This window comes from Coenobita brevimanus, chromosome 60 (genome assembly GCF_032717465.1).
Source record: "Coenobita brevimanus isolate Jiangsu-jjx chromosome 60, ASM3271746v2, whole genome shotgun sequence".
In the NCBI taxonomy this organism is placed as follows: Eukaryota; Metazoa; Arthropoda; class Malacostraca; order Decapoda; family Coenobitidae; genus Coenobita; species Coenobita brevimanus.
Genome location: NC_137013.1, coordinates 19,249,836 through 19,262,921, shown reverse-complemented (window position 1 = coordinate 19,262,921; position 13,086 = coordinate 19,249,836). Strand labels below are relative to the sequence as shown.

The following is a 13,086-nucleotide window of genomic DNA, read 5'->3' as shown; positions in this document are numbered from 1 at the left end:
TGTCCATTCATATCTCCTAGTAATAGAAAGGGAGAAGGAAGGCCATGAATAAGGCATTCCAGATCTGCCCTTTCAACAGTAGCGCTGGGAGGAAGATAAAGACTTCAAACTGTATACTGCCGACGTAAAAACATCCGGACAGCAACTGCCTGCAGGGGACCAGAAATATCCAGATGACTATGTGGAATATCCTGGCGGAGGAAGATAGCAGTCCCTCCATGACGACCTTGGCTTGGCACAGGATCAGAATAAAATGCATTGTACCCAGAAGGACCGGGAGGAACAGCCTCACCAACCATGGTCTCCTGGATACACATGCATAAAGGAGTAAATTGAGAAACTAGATGACACAGTTCCTCATAGCTGGCACGTAAACCTCGACAATTCCACTGGATGATAGAACCCATTGTGAAAGGGAAAATTATGATCAAGTGCGGGACTGTACACCTCCTGACATACGAGCGGGTTTGGAATGATGCTTAGGAGGGCCCTTGGGAAGAGACTGCCCAGCACCAGGAACCTGCACCTTATGTTGAGCATCCGTGGACAAACGTGAGGACGAGGAAGAGGGAAATTTTCCAACACTCTTCCTCTGAGGTGGAGTGGGCATACCAGTTTGTTTGGAAAGTGGCTTGGAGGCCGCCTTGGGTGATATGGGACGGCCAGTGCCTCTGTTAGAAGCCTCAGAAGTGGAATGAGTGTCAACGGGATTCGAACCCTGTGAGGATGACTTTGTACTTTTCAGAACTAAAGCACCAACGGTTTCTCCAACACCATCTCCAGGCGGGGACTTGACCACAGGTGAACCACCAGCTGCATCTTCCACCTGGCTAGACCCCTCAGCCTCTGAGGCAGAGGGAACAAGAGAGAGGGCAATACAAGGTTCGACAACAGAGACCTTGGGTGGCCGGTTGTCAAGCTCTGAGGACTCTGACGAGTTACGGTGACGTTTACTGGGTACAGAAGGAGCCTTGTGAATACTGGACAAGACAGGAGAAGGAGTTACATCAGCGTGTACATCCGCCACCACCACAGAAGTGTGCAAACTGTCAGCTTCTGAAGTGGAGGTAGGAACTGCAAGTTTAGCAGTGGGTGGGCGTGAAACATTCTCACATATACTAGTAATTTCAGGAGTAATATCCGTCAAGTCAGTAGTTGGGAAAGTGGTCACTGTAAAGGGTCGTGGCAACTTCTGGGTCACAGTACGATGTACAGGTGCCCCTGAAAGGGCAGAAGCATAAGTAACTCCAGGCTGAAAGAAGAGAGTCTGGGCCCTCCTCTTTGCTTCTGGAAAAGAAACCTTCTCACGTGTGCGAATGCTCAGAACCTCCTTTTCCAGGCAGTAGCGAGGACAGTTTTTTGAGGATACAGCATGAGGACCCCCACAGTGATAGCATTTAAGGGGTCCTGGACAATCACCGATATGACTCGATTCACCACAGGAGATACAGACACCAGGAAGACCAGCCAGTGCACGCCGACAAAATTTGCTTACATGTCCATACCCCTGACAGTGGAAACACCGCCTTGGGTTCGGAACATAAGGCTTCAGAGGCAGAGAAAGCCAAGCAAGTTTCACGGAAGCAGGCAAAGTCAAGCGTTCAAAAATCAGAAACAGTGTCGGAGTTGGGGTCAGAACACCATCGATCTTCTTCTGTACCCGGTCAACCTTAATGACACCATAAGACCGTAGTTCTTCATGTAACTGTGATTCAGGGTATCGGAGGAGGTCCCGGGAGTAAATGACCCCCTTACACTGGTTAAAAGTGCCGTGAGGTGTACAGGATACACTATGACCAGAAACGGAGGTCAGAGTCTGGAGACGTGAGCTCTCTTCTGGGGAGGAAACCTCAATTAGGAGGCTACCATCCCCTTGGGTGGATATCACTGGTTCACGGCCACAGGCAGATACAATGGCACGGTACAGGTTAAATATGTCCATATTCAGCACTGAGCCACCTGCAGAGGATTTCAGCACTAGATACTTCTTGAAATTTTCCTTTACTGCTTCCTCTGGGCCAAATCTTGGAGTCCAAGCAACCCTACGAGACCTCCTCCCAGTCCCAGTTGAACGCTGGGGCAGAGGACGGAACGTCCCCAGGGGCCTGAAAAGGCTCCAGAGTGGCAATAAGGGGCGCAGAGTCTGAGAAATGGCCGGGGACATATCCATCGTCGTCAACAGTTTGATTTAACTGTGCCATGTGATATAAAAAGACTTCATTCCCCCACCCCTCCACCCACCATGGAGCCCAACAAGGGGAGGTCGTATGCCAGGAACAACACCACAGGCAACCCCAGAGGTAGTGGGAGAGTATACGCAGGTAACCACCCGGGGGCCTGGACAAGGGTGACTCCAGGACGATAGGAGCCACCAGGCCTCCCAGTGCCCACTTGACCATAGCCAACGCATGACCAGCCGATTGACCTGGTCGGGCCCAACCAGGCCGCCCGTCTAGCCAGAATAAGGGACCAAAGAGGTGTATTGCTAGCTGGAGGGCGCACCGTGCAGCATCGCTCAACCTCCAGGACTCCCGTCTCCCAGCATTACGGGACGCCACGCACGGCAAACACGTGGGGAGGCAACAGTCCCGCCCAAATGGCAAGTGAGCAGGGACTAGCATCACCAGCAAGCCCCCTCCACCAGTGATGTAGGGGGTGCTTGGTCCACGACACTGACAAATGCCGAACCCTACAAAGGTAGGCATGCCTCCAAAGTAGGTGGCACGGCCAGCCACGCTTCAAGCCCCGCCACCACGTCAAGGTGACCCCCCTCAGCGGGGCTAGTCCGTGCAAAATCTACTGCTTCCATCAGGTTTTGGAATTAACAAACAAGGTGAAGCCCAAGGAGAGTTGGTTCAGCCAAACCATGTTCCAGTAGGAAGTCTACCTCTTTTTTCACAATTGCCCTCTTCTCAGGACTTACTCTATAAGCAGGTTGCCTAATTGGGCGTACATCAGAGCCAAGCAATTTAACGTCACGTAATGTATGGCTACTATAACCAGGAATATCAGCAAATACACTGATATAATCAAGTAAGATTGAAATAACATCAAGTTTATTAGACTCTGGCAAGTAACTTAGATGACTCTCTATGTTAGACCAAATTTCATGATTAAGAGGATTACAAGGAGACGGAATGTCTGCAGCTTCTCCATCGTCTACAGAACATTCTGAAGACATGCCAGAAGAATCCCCTTCAGGTACCACACAAGAAACAGGTTGACCATTGGTCCAGTATTCCTGTAGTTCCCTGCAAACATATGGCTTCATTAAATTAATATGAACCAATTGAGTGTTCTTAGGTCTGTCTGGAGTTTGAACAACATAATTACAGACACTTTATGGGAAACAACGTAGGGTCCTGTAAACTGACTCTTAAGAGGGTTTCCAGGTATTGGGAGGAACAACAGGACTTTTTCCCCAGGACTAAAGCCACGGACTTTAGTTGTGGCATCATAGCGGAATTTCATTTTCTGCTGACTAGCCGAAAGATCAGCCAGCGCTACTTTTCTTACTTCACTTAATTTAGATTTAAGATTGTCCATGTACTGGGATACTGTCCGCTTTGGATGAGATGATCTGTCTGCAAACCATTCCTCTGTTAATACCTTGAGAGGGCCCCGTATCTGCCTGCCATAAAGCTACTCGTAAGGGGAGTATCCCAGTGATTCTTGCGGACATTCCCTTAGAGCAAATAGTAAAAAGTTTATACTTTCATCCCAGTCTGACCCAGTTTCAAAGCAGTATTTCTTAATCATGGATTTGAATGTTTGGTGAAATCGTTCGAGACATCCCTGGGATTGCGGGTGGTAAGCCGATGACCACTGCTGAGTAATCCCCAGTCCCTTAACAACCTCCTGAAACAGGTCACTTGTAAAGTTAGTACCCTGATCACACTGAATTTCTTTTGGAATCCCTACAGATGTGAACAAGTGGAGCAAACATCTAATTATGGATTTAGCAGAAATATTCTTAAGAGGGTATACTTCTGGATAACGTGTAGCTGTACACATCACCGTGAGAAGATACTGATTACCCTTTTTTGTTTTTGGTAAGGGTCCCACACAGTCGATTACTATTCTCTCGAATGGCTCCGAATCTACAGTGATAGGTTGTAAAGGAGATGGGGGAATGGTTTGGTTTGGCTTGCCTACGATCTGCCAGACATGACAGGATTTTACAAAATTACTGACATCCTTCTTCATCCCTGGCCAACAGTAATGCTGCAAAAGTCTTTTATAGGTCTTCTGAATTCCAAGATGCCCTGCTAAACCATCATGGGCTAACTCCATTAGGGAATGACGAACAGAACAAGGTATAACAACCTGGTGCACTTCCGCCCAGCTATCCAAATCAGCAAGCTCTGGAGGACGATACATTCTCATCAGGAGTCCATCCTGATAATAAAAACAAGGCACCTTTTAACCCAAGAAGCTATCCCCGGCAATATGTCTACTCTTTGCTGGTGAGACATCACAATCCTGAGCTATAATTAGATTATCTTTAGTTATCTTCTGCGAGATAAGGCTATCAAGAGGAAGAACACTTGGAGTTTGCTTAGAACTGTCTTTGTGATTCTGAGAACGGTTGACTGCACAAAGAGGAAAGATATGTGGACGCTCATCATCTACCTTTCCAGCCAAATCGTTCCCAAGGAATAAGCCAACTCCTTCCACAGGAAGAGGTTTCTCTGTAACTCTCACAGTCACTTCTTCCGACAAAAAATCACATTTAAGGAATATCTAGGCAGGTAACAAGACGGATCTTTAAGGAGCAAGGTCTTTCCCATATACTTCTTGATCCCTGGTAGACAGGGCTCATATAAAATGCTTTGAGCAACTCCTGTGTCCCTAAGAAGATTAACTGAATAGAATTTACCACTGACATCCAGTGAAACTGCACCCCTAAATTTAAAATCCTTGAAAGGATCATCCCCAGAGCCTGGATGGATCAGACTGGTAACAGGTTTCCCAGATTTTACAGAAGAGGAGCTCACTGATGGTTTTGCAAACAGTTGATTTAAACTTGATTTCTGATTTACACTGGATTTCTTACACTTTGGATCCTTACAACAATCTATACTGTGACCCGATTGTTTGCAATAGCTACAAGAGACTGGTTGCATATATTTGCTGGCGTTACCCCCGCTAGAACCAGGGCTTTGACTAGAGGAGGACTTTTCAAAATTTGACCTGCCCCCACTTTCACCACTCAGCTGTGACCTCCTTAGAAGTGCAAATGAGTCTGCAATCTGTGCTGCTTTACTTCAATCTTTTTCACCCCTTTCTTCAATATGTGTCAGAATGTCAAAGGGCAACTTTCGCTTAAACTCTTCAAATACAATCAGATTCTTCACTTGAGAAAAGGTCTTAGTTTCGATTGCATCCAACCACTTATTTAACAACCTTCGTTTCTCTGTGGCAAATTCCAGGTAAGTGCTCTGGGTAGATTTAGTGAGGGATCAAAATTTCTGGCGATATCCATCAGGTGTAATTGCATAGGCGTCAAGGATCGACCGTTTGACTAGGTCATAATCACTGATGCAATCTAAATTAGAAAAAGTTATAGCAGCCTTACCGGTTAGCTTTGGTTGTAGAAGCCAAGTCCGCTCAGAGCGGGGCCATTGTAAATGGTCAGCAGTCTTTTCAAAGGTACCGAAAAAGTTATCAGGGTCTTCCTCATTGAACTGGGGAACAAGGGACATAGTTTTAGCCAAGTTGAATGGTTTAACTGTAGGTTCATTCTTAGATTCTTTTTGTTCTTCAAGTTTAAACTTGGACACCTCCAACTCATGTTTTAGTTTCTCAGTCTCTAACTCTCTCTCTCTATTAAAGCCAGTTCCCTCTCTTTTGTCTCTTTCATGAGTAGTAGTTTCTCTCTCTCGAACTCAAGTCTTTCTGCTGACCACGAATCATCGACTGGGGATTTTATTCCAGCAGCATGGTTATCGTAATCAGAGCTTACTTCGCCATTAGTGTCATTACGATCTTTGTCTTCTACTCTCAAGTTACATGAAGTCATAGGTGTTAGAGTGTCAATGGCTTCTGGAGGCAAAAGCATTTTTGGTGACTAAGGCTTCCACAACAGTATTCTTTAGCACTTCTTTAGTGGCAGAGCTGGGATAAGAGATTTCAAAATACTGAGCTACGAAACGCCAGTTGTCTTTAGTTACTAGTCTAGTTAATTTGTCAAGAGAAGGATTTTCACAGAAATCTCTGACATTAAATGATTCCATCTTAATCGACGTTAAAGTTACTCTTGAGAGAAAGTTACCATTCGACCTGCACCAAGTTCAGTTCCATATGGACACCATAGGCTATTTATTGCAGGTAATCAAAGTTAATGTTTGCCTGGGTTCTCTAGGACTAATGGCAAAATACTTTTGCCAGGTGAAGTAAACTTGGTCAGGTAAACATGAATTATTGAAGCAGACTATTGACAGCGAGATCAAACCCTGAGAACTTTGAGTCGCTTAATCAAACCAAGTCTACAGCACAACGATAATTCCTGTTGTTTATGAGTAATGAAAGAAAATGGGTATGGATCCATATAATCCCTTCACTTTACCACAAACACGACTGCAGTAATTATGGGCTACCTATGAACATTACAAAGGTGGATAATGAATGGTAGACTTTAAACTACCACGGGATAATCCGGATTAAGTTTAAATTCAGAAAAGAGTTTGGTATACTGACTAAGTGTATGCAGGGATACGGCATTAGGTTAACTCAGTAAGTAGGTCCGGGTAGCTCACTTAAACAGCAAGGGTACGGCACTGGTTAACTCACTAGGTAGATCCGGTTTCTCCCTCTGCATAATAGTACCGATATGACGCCGCCTGCCAGAGCGTAAACAATAAATGGGTCCCGACTGTATGGTTCACCCTGAAAAGATCCATTCCCATTACCTCAAGCTAACCAGGAGGCAAACTGCTTAATCACCTAACGGGAATACCGATCAGAATACACACGATAAAGTAGGCTGTAGTAAACCACTTAAGCAAGGTTAAGATAAACAGTTGCACAATTCTGATCAACCTGCAATAATTATACACACCTCATGCACACAGGGAAACTATACTCCAGTGGTGTATTACTCACTAGAGCAGCAAGAAAATCCCGGACAAGCCCTCATTTTACTGTTTGTAGTTGGTAGTAATTATTAAGCTGTCTCTTTGGTCTAGGGATACGGAACTATAATACCGCAAAAGCAGTTCACTCCAATCATTGTACTTATTTCCCTGGTATGAAAGATTTCCTTGCGGATCTAAATAGCTTTTCCAGTTAAGTAAACACAAAAAAAATATCTAAGTTTTAATTTACAAAAATATTACATAACTTTACATATTACACAAAACCAACCCAATAAATATCCCCAAAAGTTGTACAGAACAAAAGCGGAACAAATCAAAGTTTCACACCACTGAATGAAGTTAACCTGTCTACATGATCAGTGTTCACATCATATACATATCCGTATGGTGGTCCAGACGTAATCTCACACGAGATAAGCAGCACAGAATCAGTCCCAGTCTCTCCATACACAATACAAGTGGTACTTCAGGGTAATCACAGCTGAGGAGCAAAGTAGAGTAAGGGCAGTCAAGACATCACTGATCAACTGCCCCCGGCAGGTTTCCCGGCAAATTTATGTCCCAAGCTGTACCTTCAAAGACGTATTAATGAAGCTTTGGATCCCTTCAGAAAACCAGATTTGAAGCACTCGAAAAGTTGATCAGGCTTCTTCTAAACTGTTTCAAACAGCTGTGAGGCATCTGAATTATTTCATAAGATTAAAACCAAATAAATAGCATAGAGGACAGCAACAGCCGTAACACCTCCCCCTCTAAGTCCTCCGTAGTACAGATAGGAGGACTACTGCTGTCCGACGTCCGTAGAGCTCTAGAAAGGGCATCAGCAACTAAGTTGTCCACCACTTTGATGTGTTTCACCACAAGGGGGTATTGCTGAATCAGAAGTGCCCATCTGAGAATTCGCTGGTTCTGGTTACGCATCCGCCGAATAAAAATCCGTTGGTTGTGATCGGTGTAGACTGTCACAGGGTGACTATGCCCGTGTAGGTAACAGTCAAATTTTCGCAGAGCCAGGATTAAGGAAAGACTCTCCTTCTCCTCAGTTGAATAATGTTGTTGATGCCTTTTGAGCTTAGCTGAGAAGTACGAGACTGGATGCAACACCCCATCACCGGCATTCTCTTGGAGAAGAACTGCTCCTACCCCACTTCCATTTGCATCTATATGTAAAGTGAAAGGACGGAAATAGTTAGGAGTGCAAAGAACTGGTTTGGAGGACAGGAGCAGTTTCAGCTGGTGAAAGGCCGCATCACAAGCAGAAGTCCATCGATAGGGGCGTTTAGAACTTGTCAGGTCTGTAAGAGGTGCCGTGATGGCAGAGAAGTTGCTACAAAACCGTCTGTAGAACCCAGCCATGCCCAGAAACCTCATGAGTGACTTCCTTGTAGTAGGGGTTGGGTATTCTAAGATGGCTTCAATGTTGGCTTGCTTGGGCCGAGTTCTTCTTTGTCCAACGACATGGCCCAGATAGGTCACGGTGGCACTGCCGAATGTAGACTTAGCAAGGTTGATTGTGAAGCCAGACTCCCCTAGACATGAGAACAATGATCGAAGTCGGGTTACATGGTCTTCCCAGTTGTCTGCAACGACAAGTAAGTCATCTAAATAAGAGGACACACCCTCTAATCCCTGGATGGTATAGTTGATTGCCCTTTGAAAGGTTGCTGGGACATTAGACATGCCAAATGGCATAACATTGTACTGAAACAAACCAAAAGGGGTTATAACTGCCGAAATAAGTTTGGCTTCATCAGTCAGTCCAATTTGATAATAACCCTTTTGTAGATCTATCTTAGTTATGTACTGAGATTGGCCCACAGCATCAATCAAGTCATCAGTTAATGGAGGGGGGTAGGAATCTGGAACGGTTACATCATTAACTCTCCTATAGTCCGTGCAAAATCTACTGCTTCCATCAGGTTTTGGAATTAACAAACAAGGTGAAGCCCAAGGAGAGTTGGTTCAGCCAAACCATGTTCCAGTAGGAAGTCTACCTCTTTTTTCACAATTGCCCTCTTCTCAGGACTTACTCTAGAAGCAGGTTGCCTAATTGGGCGTACATCAGAGCCAAGCAATTTAACGTCATGTAATGTATGGCTACTATAACCAGGAATATCAGCAACTACACTGTTATAACCAAGTAAGATTGAAATAACATCAAGTTTATTGGACTCTGGCAAGTAACTTAGATGACTCTCTATGTTAGACCAAATTTCATGATTAAGAGGATTACAAGGAGACGGAATGTCTGCAGCTTCTCCATCGTCTACAGAACATTCTGCAGACATGCCAGAAGAATCCCCTTTAGGTACCACACAAGAAACAGGTTGACCATTGGTCCACTCCTCCTGTAGTTCCCTGCAAACATATGGCTTCATTAAATTAATATGAACCAATTGAGTGTTCTTACGTCTGTCTGGAGTTTGAACAACATAATTACAGACACTTTATGGGAAACAATGTAGGGTCCTGTAAACTGATTCTTAAGAGGGTTTCCAGGTATTGGGAGGAACAACAGGACTTTATCCCCAGGACTAAAGCCACGGACTTTGGTTGTGGCATCATAGAGGAATTTCATTTTCTGCTGACTAGCCGAAAGATCAGCCAGCGCTACTTTTCTTACTTCACCTAATTTTGATTTAAGATTTTCCATGTACTGGGATACTGTATGCTTTGGATGAGATGATCTGTCTGCAAACTATTGCTCTGTTAATACCGTGAGAGGGCCCCGTATCTACCTGCCATAAAGCAACTCGTAAGGGGAGTATCCCAGTGATTCTTGCGGACATTCCCTTAGGGCAAATAGTAAAAAGTTTATACTTTCATCCCAGTCTGACCCAGTTTCAAAGCAGTATTTCTTAATCATGGATTTAAATGTTTGGTGAAATCGTTCGAGACATACCTGGGATTGCGGGTGGTAAGCCGATGACCACTGCTGAGTAATCCCCAGTCCCTTAACAACCTCCTCAAACAGATCACTTGTAAAGTTAGTACCCTGATCACACCGAATTTCTTTTGGAATCCCTACAGATGTGAACAAGTGGAGCAGACATCAAACTATGGATTTAGCAGAAATATTCATAAGAGGGTATACTTCTGGATAACATGTAGCTGTACACATCACCGTGAGAAGATACTGATTACCCTTTTTTGTTTTTGGTAAGGGTCCCACACAGTCGATTACAATTCTCTCGAATGGCTCCGAATCTACAGTGATAGGTTGTAAAGGAGATGGGGGAATGGTTTGGTTTGGCTTGCCTACGATCTGCCAGACATGACAGGATTTTACAAAATTACTGACATCCTTCTTCATCCCTGGCCAAAGAAATGCTGGAAAAGTCTTTTATAGGTCCTCTGAATCCCAAGATGCCCTGTTAAACCATCATGGGCTAACTCCATTAGGGAATGACGAACAGAACAAGGTATAACAACCTGGTGCACTTCTACCCAGCTGTCCAAATCAGCAAGCTCTGGAGGACGATACATTCTCATCAGGAGTCAATCCTGATAATAAAAACAAGGCACCTTTTGACCCAAGAAGCTATCCCGGGCTATATGTCTGCACTTTGCTGGTGAGACATCACAATCCTGAGCTATTATTAGATTATCTTTAGTTATCTTCTGGGAGATAAGGCTATCAAGAGGAAGAGCACTTGGAGTTTGCACAGAACTGTCTTTGTGATTCTGAGAACGGGTGACTGCACAAAGGGGAAAGATATGTGGATGCTCCTCATCTATCTCAGAGGTGGGACTAAACGACAGGGGAGTGTTAACCTAATGCAAGTCTGGGCAAACTACCTTTCCAGCCAATTCGTTCCCAAGGAATAAGCCAACTCCTTCCACAGGAAGAGGTTTCTCTGTAACTCTCACAGTCACTTCTTCCGACAAAAAATCACATTTAAGGATTATCTAGGAAGGTAAAAAGACAGATCTTTAAGGAGCAAGGTCTTTCCCATATACTTCTTGATCCCTGGTAGACAGGGCTCATATAAAATGCTTTGAGCAGCTCCTTTATCCATAAGAACATTAACTGGATAGAATTTACCATTGACATCCAGTGAAAATGCACCCTTAAATTTAAAATCCTTGAAAGGATCATCCCGAGAGCCTGGATGGATCAGACTGGTAACAGGTTTCCCAGATTTTACACAAGAGGAGCTCACTGATGGTTTTGCAAACAGTTGATTTAAACTTGATTTCTTATTTACACTGGATTTCTTACACTTTGGATCCTTACAACAATCTATAGTGTGACCCGATTGTTTGCAATAGCTACAAGAGACTGGTTGCATATATTTGCTGGCGTTACCCCTGCTAGAACCAGGGCTTTGACTAGAGGAGGACTTTACAAAATTTGCCCTGCCCCCACTTTCACCACTCAGCTGTGACCTCCTTAGAAGTGCAAATGAGTCTGCAATCTGTGCTGCTTTAGTTCAATCTTTTTCACCCCTTTCTTCAATATGTGTCAGAATGTCAAAGGGCAACTTTCACTTAAACTCTTCAAACTTTCACTTAAACTCTTCAAACACAATCAGATTCTTCACTTGAGAAAAGGTCTTTAGTTTCGTTTTTTTTTTTTTTTTTTTTTTTTTTTTTATGTGACCGACTCCGGGCATAGGTTTCACAGCCTGCTTTCAAGGCCCAGTAGTTCTCCTACGTACCGGACACCTCTACATGTCACCACTTCGGCGCTAACACCCACCGTCCATATTGAATACATGCTAGGGCTGTCTGATACAAGACTGGTGTATTGGTATTAGCGGGGATATTTTTACGACATGTCGGCGGGCCTTCTGGTAGATTAGTAAAGTCTGATTTTTGTGAAATTCAAATCCTTAAACTATTCCCTGCCTCAGCGGGATTTCAACCCGGGTCCATCAGGACTGCAGACCAACTCTTTACCGATTGAGCCATCACACCCAACCACTTATTAAACAACCTTCGCTTCTCTGTGGCAAATTCCAGGTAAGTGCTCTGGGTAGATTTACTGAGGGATCAAAATTTCTGGCGATATCCATCAGGTGTAATTGCATAGGCGTCAAGGATCGACCGTTTGACTAGATCATAATCACTGATGCAATCTAAATTAGAAAAAGTTATAGCAGCCTTACCGGTTAGCTTTGGTTGTAGAAGCCAAGTCCACTCAGAGCGGGGCCATTGTAAATGGTCAGCAGTCTTTTCAAAGGTACCGAAAAAGTTATCAGGGTCTTCCTCATTGAACTGGGGAACAAGGGACATAGTTTTAGCTAAGTTGAATGGTTTAACTGTAGCTTCATTCTTAGATTCTTTTTGTTGTTCAAGTTTAAACTTGGACACCTCCAACTCATGTTTTAGTTTCTCAGTCTCTAACTCTCTCTCTCTCTCTCTCTCTCTCTCTCTCTCTCTCTCTCTCTCTCTCTCTCTCTCTCTCTCTCTCTCTCTCTCTATTAAAGCCAGTTCCCTCTCTTTTGTCTCTTTCATGAGTAGTAGTTTCTCTCTCTCGAACTCAAGTCTTTCTGCTGACCACGAATCATCGACTGGGGATTTTATTCCAGCAGCATGGTTATCGTAATCAGAGCTTACTTCGCCATTAGTGTCATTACGATCTTTGTCTTCTACTCTCAAGTTACATGAAGTCATAGGTGTTAGAGTGTCAATGGCTTCCGGAGGCAAAAGCATTGTTGGTGACTAAGGCTTCCACAACACCACTTCCTTAGTGGCAGAGCTGGGATAAGAGATTTCAAACTACTGAGCTATGAAACGCCAGTTGTCTTTAGTTACTAGTCTAGTTAATTTATCAAGAGAAGGATTTTCACAGAAATCTCTGACATTAAATCATTCCATCTTAATCCACGTTAAAGTTACTCTTGAGAGAAAGTTACCATTCGACCTGCACCAAGTTCAGTTCCATATGGACACCATAGGCTATTTATTGCAGGTAATCAAAGTTAATGTTTGCCTTGGTTCTCTAGGACTAATGGCAAAATACTTTTGCCAGGTGAAGTAAACT

At 44.1% G+C, this 13,086-nt stretch overlaps 1 protein-coding gene across 1 annotated transcript in view; it reads right to left on the bottom strand.

Moving 5' to 3' along the window:
* Positions 1-3,159: 3,159 nt before the first annotated feature.
* LOC145403305 (uncharacterized) overlaps positions 3,160-13,086 on the bottom strand; it is a 30,090-nt gene continuing 20,163 nt past the window's right edge. Inside the window, exons 10-12 of the mRNA XM_080275107.1 lie at positions 10,000-10,121; positions 7,868-8,798; positions 3,160-3,251 (exon numbers count right to left, since the gene is read on the bottom strand). Of these exons, the coding sequence (XP_080131233.1) occupies positions 3,160-3,251; positions 7,868-8,798; positions 10,000-10,121 (1,145 nt within the window). The remainder of the gene's footprint in view (positions 3,252-7,867; positions 8,799-9,999; positions 10,122-13,086) is intronic.